At 41.0% G+C, this 15,947-nt stretch overlaps 1 protein-coding gene across 3 annotated transcripts in view; it reads right to left on the bottom strand.

The window, feature by feature from the left end:
- Positions 1 to 3,418: 3,418 nt before the first annotated feature.
- The window catches only part of CFAP58 (cilia and flagella associated protein 58), a 105,974-nt gene continuing 93,445 nt past the window's right edge, over positions 3,419 to 15,947 (bottom strand). Inside the window, exons 16-18 of one of the 3 annotated variants that reach the window (XM_042908664.1) lie at positions 10,970 to 11,089; positions 8,484 to 8,617; positions 3,419 to 4,304 (exon numbers count right to left, since the gene is read on the bottom strand). In XM_042908664.1, coding sequence (XP_042764598.1) covers positions 4,193 to 4,304; positions 8,484 to 8,617; positions 10,970 to 11,089 — 366 coding nt within the window. In that variant the 3' untranslated portion in view covers positions 3,419 to 4,192. Of the gene's footprint in view, positions 4,305 to 8,483; positions 8,618 to 10,969; positions 11,090 to 12,614; positions 12,639 to 15,947 lie in introns of those variants that run through there. The other 2 variants (XM_042908666.1, XM_042908667.1) reach the window with 2 other exon arrangements.

Here is a 15,947-nt window from a genome sequence, read left to right as displayed (position 1 = left end):
ACATCTTCAGTTTTTAAAAACAAAATATATATTTATGTAACTTATTTTAAAAGTCCAGAAAGGTACACTCAAGATCCTAAAACAGTAGTATTTCAGAGGTAATATTCAAAACATTTAATGGTTGGGAATGATAAGTACCAACCAATCAGAACAAATGGTGGGCATGAACAAATGCAACAGCCAACCCATGTAAATGATGCTCCCTGAGCGGAGCATTGGCCCCAGGAAACAACAGATATCAGTAGATGGTGGGATTATTGATGCTCTTTTCTTCTTTTTGCTCATTAGTATCTTCTAATTTTCTACCCATATTTTCAATCAGGTACTTTAAAATAAAGGGGAAAAATCTATCTTTCCTTATAAAAAAGAAAAATGGTACCCTGTTGATACCACATTTAACACTGTTATAAAATTCTAATGGGTCTCAAAATCCTAATGGAACTTTTAAATAATAGATACGAGAAATGGTATACTAAAACAGCATTGAATTAGGAGTTAAAAATGGATAATGCCATAAAAATACTTCCTATCCACCACAAAGAAAATAGTGACATATATTTTTAAACTATTTTACCATTTTAATATTTTAAAATGCCCTCCCTTTGATCCTATTCCAGCCAGATCTCCGTATAACTGATTATGTTTACTAAGAGACCTAGTATCTTTCCTCAAATAGCCCAGGCTCTGAAATGCCACATTGCTCAAAATTCATTATATAGTGTTTTCCTATGGGTATCTTGGCCTAGGTCAACCTTCAGAATCTGGCTGAGCAAGCCAAGAGATCAAACGATAATTATCAACCCTGGATAAATTTTTACAGCAAAATTACAGCCCATGATCGGAGAGTTGCTGCTGCCTTCTCTTAGCATAACTACCTCCATCTCTATGGCTTGTCACAGCAACAAACCTTTGCTCTGGGCAATTTCTTTAGAGGTAAGCACAATAAAAATCTGTCTATAAGAGCAGTCGTTGAGATGCTATGATCAGCAAATAATGACCAGGGAGTCCATTTTATCATGTCTCTCTCTATCCACAGAGAAACCCTACCAGTTCCCCCATCAGCCCAGTAGAGAGTCAATAGCTGGTTTAGCAACATGACTCCTTTCTGAAACTCTGAAAACCCCAGGATAAAATGATGCTACTGTACAATCTCCTAATGTTGTTTTACAATGCAGTTCAAATTTGTGATTTTAAAAGCACCTCAGCCCACTGTGAGTTCACAGTTATCTTTAATGATTTGCAAATCTCAGTGTTTTTAATGACTCATTTTTGTACTGTGGCTATGCTGGTAATACCTGCACCTAAGTAGTTATTGCTTATAATACCCTGGGCTGTCAGGGTGTGCAGTAAATGAGAAGCAGCGGCAGTATCTTCCACCTTTTCAAGTCTTAATTTACTCCTCCTCCATTTGAACATAAGCCTATGGAGCCTATAGAGTCGCTGTGTCATCTCTTGGAGCGCACGCCATCTTGGCTCATGGGACCTCAGTCATCCACAGAGGCTGACCACCCTTCTCCTCCCCATGGAGAAAAACAAGAAGATGGCAGCTAGAGGCCACCAGGGTCTTTCCTTCTGGACGCTCTGACTTCTGAAGGTGAAAGATCTGTCCCCAAATCACAATTACAAAATATATATATATATACAGAACTTTTCATGAGGTACTCAATGTGGCATTTCCACAAGATATTCAACTATAAATCACATTACCAAATCTAACTTTATCCCAATATTATAGTGTTATCTGTTATTATTAGTATCATGTGACAATTCTTATTCTTTAATTTCAAAACATAAGTTATCACCATGTAATAATAATAATGGCAGATATTTACTGAACAGTTACTATGTGCCTGACATTGTTCTAATCTTATCCATACATTAATTCATTTAATCCTTAAAACAAATTATTGTTATGATGAGCCAGAACTTGAACCCATCTATACCATAATAGGATACATCAAGAATCACAGATCCCTTTTCCCTAGGGAAGTGAATTTCTCATAGGGTCACCGGGGTGGCTCAGTTGGTTAAGCGTCCAACTTCAGCTCAGGTCATGATCTCATGGTTTGTGAGTTCGAGCCCTGCGTCAGGCTCTGTATTGACAGCTCAGAGCTTGGAGTCTGCTTTGGATTCTGTGTCTCCCTCTCTTTCTGCCACTCCCCCACTCGTGTTCTTTCTCTCTCAAAAATAAATAAATATTTAAAAAATTTTATTAAAAAAAAAAGTGAACCTCTCATAGCCACCCAAGGACTCAGTAGGAGGTTGACAATAGATATATTTCAAAAGTCCCTGAATGGACTGGAAAATCTCCAGTGTTGTACATATGTAATAACTGCCTTGCTTTACCTTACCTGCAAAAGTCTTTTGTCTAAACAAAATATGACCCTGAGGTAAGATAACATCAGTGATTTTCAAAATGGAAATGGTCCCACCATGATTCTTTAGGTCTAAGGTACTCTTGGCAAATTCTCTGGGGTACATTCTCATCCTCCACACTCCTATATGGTACACAAAGAGTTGATGACCACACCTCATCATCGAGTCACCGTCTACAGTGGAGGGTGATTTCCATCTGTCATTTTTCTCCTGGGACCCTGTGGGAAAAGCAAGAGAGGATGGCACTACCTCACCCACTCCCACTTCCCACCCCCAGCCCTTAGCATTTTCACTGCCGATAGTCAGCAACTGCCCTCTCTGTCTCAGGGCTGCCCCCAGGCTGCTGGACCCTGCTGTGCTGCAGGCAGAAGAACCTTTCCAAAGCAGTCCTTGACCAAAGACTACCAGAATAAGGGTTATAAATACTCAGCTGCCTTCCCCTGAAGGGGACAACTCTGAGATGTCTTTACATTGTCTCCAGAGCCCCCTGTGAAATGTAGCCAGTCTCCCACCATGGAACCTGACTTCAAATTGCACCTAGCTTGATTCCCTTTCCTTCTCAGACCCACTTCCCCACTATTAGTGGGTTTCCTGGGATCACTTCGTGATAAATCACTTCATGGCCATAACTTCCTTGGGTCTGCTTCTGGTGGTGAACTGAGGACATGTAGACAATCCCTCTAAAATCCTACTTCTCTGTATAATCTGAACAAGCATCCTGGAGTCATTAAGTTTCCTGCTCCCTGCAGTGGGGACCTTGGTCCCATAGCACAAATGGAATGATCCACTTGTAATGTCCTTGCTTAACCCTGATCTGCTTACTCCTCTATAATTTCAAAGATCACGGAGGTCAAGTTCTTGTGAGGGGGATGACCATAATGTCCTCACATAATATTACTGAATCAGCACCCTTAATGAGGAGACTTTGAACTGACGTCCAAGTAATTGAGGCTTCAACAGAAAGAAAATACAATGGATTCAATGACTCCAAATGTTGGCACGCAGCCTGAAAGCCAAACAGATCCCGGTCCTATATAATTCTGTTCTCCAAGTAGGAGGTCTAAGAAACGCAAGGTCTTCAGAGGATACCAGCCCAAACCCGTCATTTTAAAGTCTTGGTTCCTCTGAATCAAATCCTATGTTAAACATTTCTCACAGTAGTTTTAAACTTTAATTACATACTCTACCAAAGCAAAGATCAAAATCTCTACAAAGGTTCTTTTTTATTTTTTATGATGAAGTATTTATTAGTATGTCTCTTTGGAATAGATTTTCATACCCCAGGCCTGAAAAGAAATTCCACATAGAAATCATTCTCAAAACACTTTCTAAATACTTGAGAGTTTGTCCTTTTTTCTCACCTCATGCAATGACTTGTTAATGAGGAATAATTAAAATAGATTCTTATTAAAAAGAAATGCACTGCATTTCAAAAATATTTTTTAAATGTAAAACCTATACAGCAATGTTTATAATAGAGAAATTCAGATCCAAAGTTTCATCTATACAGAGTGTCTAGACATAGGGTGCATTTCAAATCAATCAATGTAGTAGTAACAAAAGATCTGCTTTATGCAATGTGTCAGCCTAATTGAATGATATAATTACAATCTGTTAATATCCATGTGGACCAAGCAGAATGTCACCACTCTTTTATGTACATGACGATGATGGTTTTGCATTTCTTTCCATCCTGGAATTTGAACACTGATTTCTCTAAATATTTGTGATCCAAGGGATTTGAAAAAGATTCCTCCAAAACGTTTCAAAGAGAATTTCATGAGCTGCTCTACTGGACCCAGGCAGGAGCTTCAGGTTAGGACTTCACTTTGGATGGCCTGTAGAGGGGAAATCCACCCCCAGTAAAACGAGGGCCAGTTGGCTTGGCCATTGACAGGGTGTTATCCATGGATATTCTGTCCTTATTTCTGTAAGACAGGAGGTGAAAGTTAACTTCCTTACCATCTTTTTTCCTCTTTCTAAGTTTGGTGTTCTCTAAGTTCCCTGGGTGAGTTAGCCATTGAAAACTGCTTTGATTAAAGCTTCCAGTTTTAGACAAAGTGGTTGTTTAAATCTAATTAGGTGTTCGCTGATAACACATAAAATTAGGGAAAGACACAATTAAACATGCCCTCCTAATGTTGATCTAAATGTGGACATAAGACCTCATTATAACTCAATTATGGACTTGAGACTTCCAACTTGTAATCATCTTCCTGTTTTATAAAACATCTGTTTAGTTCCAAAGATTCATCAGAAGAATCTTTCTCTTGGCTCAGTTATAATGACGAATTCATCATTTATCAACTTTTCTATTTCAAATTTTCAGTGGAAACATAAATATTTACCACACGCGTAAGGTATCTTCATCAAACTTGGACATTTATAAAATACAAATTTTACTATAACTTTAGACAAGCAGAAATTATTATTAGAAATAGTTTAAGATACAAGAAAATCTGAGAAAGATAAATAAGATAGTACATTGGGCAACAGATAAAGGGAGTCCTGCCCTAAAATCTATAATGTATCTTCTACATAGATATCCTTTAAATACACACACATACACACACATTCACACGTGTACACACACACACACACACACACACACACTCAAGTTTCCTGCAGAGGTACCTTAAATTTATACAAATTCCCTATTGTGAATTCAGGGGTCTTACAGAAAACATCTTTGGAACCCCTTTTTAAAAATAAAAGTTAAGCTAATAACTAAGACCAAAACCAATTAGATTTGACAACTGGAAGTGATTTACCTCAGAGGAGAGAATTCCACCTTTTGGGAAAGAATCTGACTAGTTCTACAAACTCTAGACCAGCCTGGGGTTCCAGGACAGGAGAGTCAGAGGCAGGTGGGTGGGGGTGCAGGTCAGGATAGAAACATGATGAAAAGGGTGTTTGAGAAAAATGAAAGAAGGCATAAATGCAAAAGTGGCATGAGTTGCTATTTTATAAAGAGCAAGTGTGGGGAGAACGTCCACAGAGATTATTCTAAATTATTCCATTTGGAAAGAACCTGAAGAAGATTGGTTAATCAATCCAGCAGTTTCTTAGCAGAATTGATTTCATTATTATAAAAAAAAAAATCATCCTCCATAAATAGGACAAAAGCTTTAGCCTTGAATGGATCCAGTTAAGAGGATTCCTTCAAGTGCTTGGCAACTTGTCTACCCCCTGACTGCCGGTAGATGCAGCAAGCACCACCTCCTCCAGCCCTCTCTTGCCTTAAATAACCTAAGTTTTCCTTTCTGAAGTAACTTAAGCATAATGCTTCTGGCTTGCTCTAAGCTGACTGATGGGAATGATGTCTCCTTTATATTGCCTTTGTAATGCATTTACAGACCAGCACAATGGCTCCCTCAGCCTTCTCCCTTCCAGTCCACACCATCTCAGCACTCTTGTTCTTGCCTCAGTAAACTTTCATTCAGCCCTTGAATACTTTTGCTCTTCTCCTATGAACCCCTCTCTCTGTCTACTTCCAGTTTATGGATCCCCAACTAAATGTAATTGCCAATGGCACCCTAACCAGGGCAGAATGGCTACAAGTGAGCAATTTAGGGAAAGGAGAGGACAGGTAAAGACAAAGATTCTACAGCTGTGCTACCCAATAGAAGTTTCCACCATGATGGAAAAACTCTCTGTCTAGAGCCTGATGTGGCATCCACTACCTCCATGTGGCTATTTAGCAGTTGAAATGTGACTAGTGCAACTAAGGAACTGAATTTTTAATTTGATTTAACTGTAGTTCATTTTTAATTAAATACCTACAAAAGACCTATGGATGGGGGCCGTGCAATTTTAGTAGATGTGCCAATGGGAGGGACTGAGCCAACAGAATGGCATTTCCGTTGGCTCAACACACTATCAGTGTCCAGAAAACTATGGGTGGAAGGGGATCAATAAGGTCAAAGGTGACTAGGCCAAACTGCAGGACCAAGGTAGGGAAGTTGGTCAGCTCTAGGAAGATAATTAACTGTTTAGCTAAGTGAGCTATTTGTAACTGTGTATACTAGACTGCTGGTCTCCAAAATAGATGCATGTACTCTCAAAAATGAGTAAGATGACCCACAGGGAAGTGCCAAGAAGGTAGTTCAGATTCTGCCCATATTTTGTCTTTAAAAATTAAAAACAAAATCTCAGTTTACTAATATTTACTCACAATGTGATAATAGTATTTTGCATGTGATATACAAATGAAGGACTCCTGGGTGGCTCAGTCAGTTAAGCATCTGACTCTTGACTTCAGCTCAGGTCATGATCTCATGGTTCATGAGATGGGAGTCCCCCACGTCAGGCTCTGTGTTGACAGAGCGGAGTCTGCTTGGGATTCTCTCTCTCCCTCTATCTCTGCCCCTCCCTCACTCACACTTTCTCCCTCCCTCTCTCTCTCCTCTCTCTCTCTAAAGTAAATAAACACTTTTTAAAAATTAAAATAATAGGGGTGCCTGTGTGGCTCAGTTGGCTAAGCGTCCAATTCTTGGATTTCAGCTCAGGTCATACTCTCTCAGTATGCCCTGCTTGGGATTCTCTGTCTCCCTCTCTCTCTGCCTCTCTCTAAAAATTGAATAAATAAACATTAAAAATTAAAATATATTGGAGATATAAAACTATTCTAAAATAAAATTTTGTTTTAAAACTTAACATAAATATATATTTAATATATATGCATATATTGGGGGGGGTGCTACAAGTTCAAAAGTGTTTTACTGATAAGAGTGTGCACTAGAAATGCTTGAAGGCCACTGAGCTGGATTCATGCCTCACACAGGAACTAGCCATGTTGACATCTTACCAGCTCAACCTTGCTGTCCTAAAATAAAACCAGTGTCTCCACTCCAACATTGAGTCACATCATTAATATCAGTGCTTCTCCAGCTTAGATGTGCATGGACATCACCTGAGGACTGATGTTACTGCACATTTCTAAGGCTCATCCAGAGCCTGCTGAATCCAAACATCAGGAAATGGGGCCTGGGAACCTGAATGTTTAATAAATCCCACCAGTGATTCTGTATCAGGTAGTTGCTAGACCCTACAATAAGACAGACCCATAGGAATTAGCTCAAATTTTTAGCAGGATTTTATTCTACCAAGGAGTTGGCATCAGAATGTGGAACAGGGGAATATTCTGATTTACCAGAAGGGCAAATTTTTACTGGCAAATCAATTTGCATCCAGTTACTTTAAATAGCTGTTTGCCACTAATGAATCACAGGCGGATGTACCTCTTTCCCCATGTCCCTGCAATGCCCACGTGAATGAAACACCAAACTTGGCTTAAACCCGCAATGTGAGTACTACAGAATTAACTAGATGAGTTGGGTAATGCCACTCAGCCAAACCAAGGTTCAAATCTATTGATTCATCCAAGTCCACTCTCTCACCCTAGCATTAGGCAAATGACGAAAACAAAGTGAAAAGAACATTTACTCTTCCACATGCAGGCATCCTGAAACCCAAAATGTTAACCTGAGATCGCATTATCATCTCCTAGAAAAATAAGAGCTCACGTCAATACCCCCAGCAGATACTGAAGTCAGTTATTAGACATAAAGATGGTTCAGAGCTAGATTATCTAAAACATAGGTAAAAGTTATTCGTGGGCTCATCATTATCATGGCACAAAATGCATTATTGAAAAGTACAGCTTTACCAAGCCTAAACCCCTTAGCAAAATCACCTGTGGTTTTAAGTGTGGACATGCTTTTAGTTTGTACAAGCCTGGCTGTGACCTCATTTGCAAACACTGTCATGGCATAATTATCTCCAAACCATAAGAACAGTGGGGCGGTGGGGGCGGGGGGGGCGGGCAGGGAAGACTACATACATTTCCTCTGCTCCGTGTTAGGTCCATCAGTGAGCAGATATTAATGGATCCCTGTTAGGGTCCTAAGGAGAGGCCTCAGTATCAAATGAGACATGCATCTTGCCCTGACACAAACCAGGGGGGGGACCTGTAAAATGTCATTTGTTCACCCTGTTACCGACTTTAACCCAGTGGATTCTGTGACTCCATGACTGTCTGCCAATTATTTTCTTATCAGCAGGTAATAGGCACAACAAAATTAGAATAACATTTGACTAATTCTTACTTCTGAGTGTATTCTTTACGTTTCTGAGCTAGGTATTTCTTCTTTAAGTTCATCAGTTCATTGGTAAGTTTCTCGATTTCATATTTATATTCTTGGCTCTGTGATTCGTACATATTCAGCTCCGAAGACAAAACCTAATGTGACAAATAACAGCAGCATTAACAGAAGATATGCAGTGAGACAATATCCTTTCCTGAACATTTTTCCTAATCTGCTGCCATTTACCTCACTGAGGCTAGTGTTACAAAACCACGCCCAAGTCTAACAGCTAATCCTCGCACTTCCGCCAGCTCTCAAGATCTGCACCGAGGTAAAAATCCGACTGAGGTCTGAAGTCTCATAATCCAGTGACAAACTTAACAAAACCTCTGCTTAAAAGAAGTATCAGGCCACATTCAACGAGGCTCACACATGAATGGTGTAATGTGTTTCAAGAATATGGTGAGTAGAGACAGAAAAACTCCCAGGCATGCAGGATAAAATTGCTTTTAAAGCCTTTTTAAAAAGCATTCAGAGAAGTCATCACTAGGGACAGTGATTCATTTGAGGATTATGGTAAAAAATTATTCTGGAATCATCCTGCCACCACCACCACTAAGTAGGCATTCAATTTCTGTGTTTTCCTAGGTTGCTGTTCTGCTAAATGTCTATCACCTCTTTACTGTGCTCTTTGGGACTCTTCACAGGTTCTTTCTTTCTCCAGGCACAGTAACACTTTCTCCTGAGAAGCAGGGAGCTATGATATGAACGCAAGAGAGTCCAGGGAATGTGTAATAGGAACCCTGATTACCTGCCTCTTCCACTATGGTGTTCAATAGATGCTGCTGGTCTTGGCTGGGCAAGAAGGGTGGGCATTTACTCACCTGACCAGGATATGTAAAGCATTCCTGAGCTAGGGGCACACCTCACAGAAATCAAACGGAAGAAAGGAAGGTTACCATTCTAAGGGGCATGCAACAGACTTAGACTTATTTTTTCCTCTTGCTCACTATTTTAAAAATTTGCACAAAAGGAGGATCTTTGTCCTTTGAGTGTTTACCTGCTTCTAAACTCTTTCCTTTAATCTCTATGAAAATGATTCTGACTATGTTATCATGAGCTAAAGAGTAAGACTTTCATGTTGGGAGAAAATCTGCCTAATAGTTAAGCAATTAGGAACCAAGGTTCTGTTTCCAAACAATGAATATAGCATTTCCTAAAAGAGTCCAGATAATGAGGACAAACTAGCAGACAGGCTCAGTACCACCACCTCTGAACCTCTTCCACCAGGGGTCATATTTCCTCAGCGCAAAAAAAAAATCTAGATTTCCTGAGTTAAACGGTTAAAAATACCAAAAAGCTCCTGTGAGTCATATAATACTACCCAGCGCTAAGTGTGGCTATCTGACAGTGGCATAAAGATAGACCTGTGAGAAAAGGAGCTTTTATTTTATTTGGAATACTCAATTGTTGAGAAGGGTGAAAATGATCAAAAGATTATGCCTCATGCAAAACTCAAACTACGTCTCAGGATACTCGTGTGAAATAAACACTGTGAGTGAGAAGTTGAAAATTAATGTTCTAATTACACTTCTGTTTCATCTGCCTTTTTAAAGAAGAAGGATGTGCTTGTAAAACGTGCTACTTGTGAAGGGATTAGCACTATAGTAGTCGATTTTACCCCAGGCAGAAAGGCAACAATCATCGCCCTTGTCATGCAGGTAAGTTCCAGAATTCAGCTGGCGTGTGCTACATTCTGTGCATGCGTGTGTATAAGACTTCTCTGACGTGCCAAGAATATCTAAGTACTTGTTTGGGAGGTAAAGCTCCAAATATAATGGGAACACACAGTTTCTGAGAAAACTTTTTAAAAAGCACGTGCAATAATAATACATTCCATCTCCCCAGCTGACGTTCTTAAGTCGCCGAGAAGGGAAATTATGCTAACAGAATTCTAAAATGATTTTACTTTCCTTTCATAGCAACTTATTTGAGAGATGGTCATGAAGGAAGGCCCTGGGGGCTGGGCAGTAGCCCGTGCTTTCTGTACGTTTATTTCAGGTGGAATGGAATTGCAAAAACCTGTTTTGGCACAGTGGTCTGCTTCGGTGGATGATGGTGTTAAAATATTTCCTCTGCTCTTCCCCACCAACCACATCCTCTACCTCATCTTGAGGTGGTCCCTACACACCCCATCCCCCGAATTTCCATTCTGTCACCATCACCCTCTCTCCAACTCTTTCCTTACTCGCTCACCACCTCCTTTCAGGAAACAGAGAATTGTGAGGTCTATTAGTCTACATGCTGGGTGGGGGGGGGGGGGGGTAGCTCTGAGATGTGCCCTGCTCCTCCTGGGACTGGAATTCTAAAAGAAAAAAAAAAAACAAAACAGGCCAACCTCCGTGGAGTGTGGCATTTGGGAGCTGGGCTCCTTGTACTGAGGGCTTGTCCGGGTCCCCAGCAGGTGGCCGTCCTCTGGCCAGGAAAGCACTGAGGCTCCCACTTACTTTCAGCTGCTTGGTCTTCTCCCGCAGCGTGTGACGGTAGATCTGTAGCTGTTCCGCAGCCTCGGGGCCGGGCTGCCGTGCCAGGATGTGCTTGAGTTCCACATACAGTTTCTCTTTTTCCTGGTGGAGAGCACACCCACAAGGGAGAGAATCAGCCCCGTCAAGACAGAGAAAGCGCCTTTGCCAGCACGGTCAGGAGAACGTGGGGCCACCTAGGTGACTTCAGAGTGCCCCACCGAGTACATCCACCATACATTCTATCAAGAGAGCATCGAGCCAACCCTGGCCAATGGCTTAGGATGTGCCCAGCATTTGGATACAAATAATAAGGCAAATGAGGAAGGGAAAGTCTCTGTTACCTAAGCTTATGATCCCATGACCAAGAGACAAGGGCAATGATGCAAGATTGGGGCATGTGCTGTGGCCAGTAAAAGTAGGGAGTGGGGGAGGTTTCACAAAAATGTCATTTGACTTGTTGCTTGAAGAATGAGTAGTAGTTTTCCCCAAGCGAAGGGAGAAAAGAAAAGCTTTTTAGGCCAAAGTCCAGAGTTAGGACAAGGGAGAAGTGAGTCTAGTTCAGTAGGTGCACAGGAGGAAGTAGTGGAGAGAATAGGCTGGGCTCAGGTACGTTCCAGGCTGTATGGTCTGGGAAAGGATAAGCCATGCCTGGGTTTGTCTTCAGAGGAAAAGCTCCAGCAGGAAGGCAGAGAACAAAGTGAAGAGACTACTCAGTGTACCAGGATAAGGAGAAGATGAAAACAGATGGACCTAAGGCAACTAGGTTGGAAAGGAAGTAGATATGAAGACATTCCCGAAGTAGAATCAGTGGGATTTGGTGAAAAATCAGACAAGTGAGGAAGGAAGGAGCAGGGCCAAGAAGACTCCAAGGCTTCTAACATGGATACTCTGGGGGCTGGAGGGTGATGGTGATGGAGGCAGGGAGGCTAGGAAAGAAGGAGTGGGGAAGGAGGGAGGGAATTGTCCCCACATTGTCTCCTGATTATCAGTGGGGTCCGGATATATTGAGCTTGAGATACAGTGGGATATCAACAAGAGGAGTTGAAAATGAGGTCCCAGAGTTTGAACTGAAGAGCAGACTGGAACTGGTGGTGGGTTATGGCTACAGTCATGAGAGCAGCTCCACCAACCAAGGATGGCCTCTGGGGTGGCCAGGAACTTGAGGTCTTTGGGAAATCCAGCATATCAGGGGAGGTAAGGAAGAAAGACACAGAGAAAAGGAACAAAGGAGAGTAACCAAACGTCCCCCAAGCAAGAAATGGCAGCGTTTAAAAAGGGAGGCATCTGGGGCGCCTGGGTGGCTCAGTCGGTCCGACTTCGGCTCAGGTCTTGATCTCACGGTCCGTGAGTTCAAGCCCCGCGTCGGGCTCTGTGCTGACAGCTCAGAGCCTGGAGCCTGTTTCGGATTCTGTGTCTCCCTCTCTCTCTGACCCTCCCCCGTTCATGCTGTCTCTCCCTGTCTCAAAAATAAATAAACGTTAAAAAAAATTTTTTTTTAAAGGGAGGCATGATTTGATGGGTCAATGATATCAGATGGGCTAAAGAAAAAACCTGAGAGGGACTGAAAAGGGCCTTGGGGGAGGGCTGTTAGGATGATACCACTGACCTTAGAGAGGTTGCAAGAACATTTGGGGAGCAAAAGTCACAGAGGCTGGAAAAAAATCAGAAGGAGGAAGTAAGGAAACTGAGTCTTTTAAGCAATATAACATGGGAAGAACAGAACCCTGGAAGTGGTTTGAGAGAATAGGTAAAAAGCCATGAAAACTAGGATGTGCACATTTGTAGAAAGAACGGGCTTCCTAGGCACCCAAAGCAAATCATAATTTTGTAATTAAATTTAACCAACAAACAATATAGAATTCCCATTTGTACCCTAAAGTTTAATTGCTTGTAATGTGTTTTCAGATTCTTGAACTAAAGATACTACATACAAGGCAAGATTTATTTCCTAGGCATCTCAGTTCCAGATTCCCATTTCTCTAAACCGCAATAATTTGAACAAACATTGATAAAGACTAGTGTGTCTACTCATTTGTCTCTGTACATATTTATTTCCCTAAGGTAATTGTGTTAAAGGAAAAAAATATAAGTAAAAGCCCTCTCAATAAATGACACATCCAGGCAAATGGAAACTAATTTCTACCTGGAGCTAAGTCTTCTTAGCATTGCCATCAAATAATCTGTTTTTGACAGAGAACATGAGAGTCATTAAAAAAAAATCGGTAAAAGAACATTCATTAACTACTCATTGTTACCATTTGCTTTGGATTTTCCTTTCCCCCTGGCCAAATTATAGAAATTTGCTCACAAAAAAACATGACTCTACTTTCAAAAGAATGTATGTAACTTAAGAATTAGTTGGATGGTGGGGCACCTGGGTGGCTCAGTCAGTTAAGCATCCCACTTTGGCTCAGGTCATTATCTCACAGTTTGTGAGTTCGAGCCCCGCATCGGGCTCTGGGCTGATGGCTCAGAGCCTGGAGCCTGCTTTGGATTCTGTGTCTCCCTCTCTCTCTGCCCCTCCCCCACTCATGCCCTGTCTCTCTCCTTCAAAAATAAACAAATAAATAAACATTAAAAAAAAAGAATTAGTTGGATGGAATAAATTCTGGAGAAACATGTATCGAAATATAATACTCACCATTTAAAAAATAATTCCAGAAATGACAAGTAAATCCAAAATCCCACGCAAAAGAAAAAAACTTGAACAAATAGAATTACAAAGTGGTGATTTTCCTTTGTTGAACAACACCTCCCATCACACCTTACAATATAATCTTCCCAGTAAATGGATGTAGCAAGCAATGGGAAATATGTCAGGAGGTGAGTTTATTTGTTATAGCCACTTAATGCGTGTTCTGTTGGAAAAATAACACTTCTGACAAGGCTTCAAGATTCAATTTGGAGAGGGTAATAAATATGTGGAGAAGCCCATGAAACTGTTTCGTCCATTTGTTTCAGCTCCCCTTCCTCTGTACCAAATTACAGGTAGACTTGAAAAGAACCCCACAATGACAAGGAGGAAGCAATCTGGTTTGGGATATAATAGCATCTTAAACTGAAAAGATAGTCTTACTCCAAGAACCTTAGAATGTTTCCCAGGTGTAACACTTTTCAACTGCTCTTGGCAGGGAGGACAGAGACACAGAGGAGAAAGGCTGGAAGAAGCAAATATTGTTATCTAGTCTCATAAGTGAGCATCCCAAGGTCAACAGGAATGAACGGTGTATCCTTAAGACCAAAGTGTGATAAATCAAAAATCTACTCATGATATACTCATGAATCACTTTTTCCATGTGATGCCTCCTGTGGGGCTTCAAGATATGTTATAACGCTGAAAGAATTTGGATGAAATCATGCTGCATAATTCCTAAGGGCTTCATGATACTATCAGTAGAAGAATGGAGCCAGAAGGTGAAATCAGGTTCAGAGCCAAGTTAGAGCACATCGAGGTAAGAGCCTGACTCAGCTCCCTGCTCTCTGGACCTACACCAGCTGAATGGGCTCTGCCCACACCCTCTAATAGGTGTGTAATCTTCACATACAGAGTGAATGATGCTGCCATTTATCCTGCCTTCTCCTACCACCACTTCCTGGGGTGTTTTCAAGGCTGCAAAAGGAATTGAAATGGATTTATTCTAAAGAAATAACTCAGTGACTGAACAGTGAGAACCCATAAGTGTGGAGAAAAGTGAAGAAGCAGAGTGAATTACCATTAAAACTGTTGGCGTATTCAAAGTCGAAAAGTTCTAAGAGTTAAATAACCCAGGCCAAGTGATGCATGTGTGTTCATGGTGGGTGGAGAGAATCCCAAATGAAACTTCAGGGACCAAGAGAGTGGAACTAGGAAGAGCAGAGGGAAAAGGAGTGGGGGGTACTGGCTAAAATGCATTACCCGGCTTCAACGTGCATGAATTTTGGTCTGTGTTTACAATGGAAAACCTAACGGATGAAAGCAGAGTGAAGGCTGGTCAGCATTAATATTCTAGCTGTGTGTATCATACAGATTTGTATTTTGGGAGAGCATGCTGGTAATTTAGATAAATATGGAGTGTTTGATGGATTGAAGGTCTTAAGTACGATTGTTTTCCAATTTATTTCTCTCCTAACCCTCTACAAGGGCCAACCAAGCTCTTCAAACATTGTGCAATGGTGTGTATAATAACCCCATTTAGAGACAAAGCGTGCAATTCTATTATAAAGAGAATCTATCTTATGCAACAGAGAGACTCATTAGCTGTCCCATGTATATTGTCTCCATAAGCCAGCAGTGGCAGAACCAGCTGCCTTGTGATACATATCCTGTCCTTCTTCGTTAAGCTGCATCCATTTCTTTTTAAACCAAGTCAATTAATTTGTCACTGGGTTAGAAGCACCATATGTCAGTGAAACATCATAAGAAAATCATAAATAGTTTATTATTTCCCCACCAACAAAAGATTGCATCTTCAGGTTGGCATTTCTTTATACAGAGTTTGTTCATAATGTACATCAATATTACTTTGTAGCATGCCTCACTCTCTAAATTATTTTGTGAACAGCTATACTGGAAAAAGCCAGACTATTAACATCAGGAGACTAGCTTTCTCTCTGGCTGAGCACAACTTGCAAGCATAAACCATATTATGTCCATCCCTGAAATATTCCCTTGCTAGACATCCAATTCTCCCAGTTGGACAGACTGTCAGACACGGTTATGGATTCTTTTGCTACAAGAACTCTCCGCTAAGGTGTGCCGGATAACAGTATGGTTCATTGTTAATATTGGCTGAGTAGAGTGGTAAGAAATTAATTACAGTATTAGCTTCAAATAATGCTGTCATTACATGGTGACAGTCTGTAACCCCAGATTGGAAACTCCAGACACGAAGTCACTCAGACTTCAGGTCTTTGTATTTTATCTGACAACGAATTAAAAGTCTGCATTCTGAACAGTCTATGCAAATAGGAGTCAGCGCTA

This window comes from Panthera leo, chromosome D2 (assembly GCF_018350215.1).
Source record: "Panthera leo isolate Ple1 chromosome D2, P.leo_Ple1_pat1.1, whole genome shotgun sequence".
NCBI lineage: Eukaryota > Metazoa > Chordata > Mammalia > Carnivora > Felidae > Panthera > Panthera leo.
This window is presented reverse-complemented; position numbering and strand designations above follow the sequence as displayed.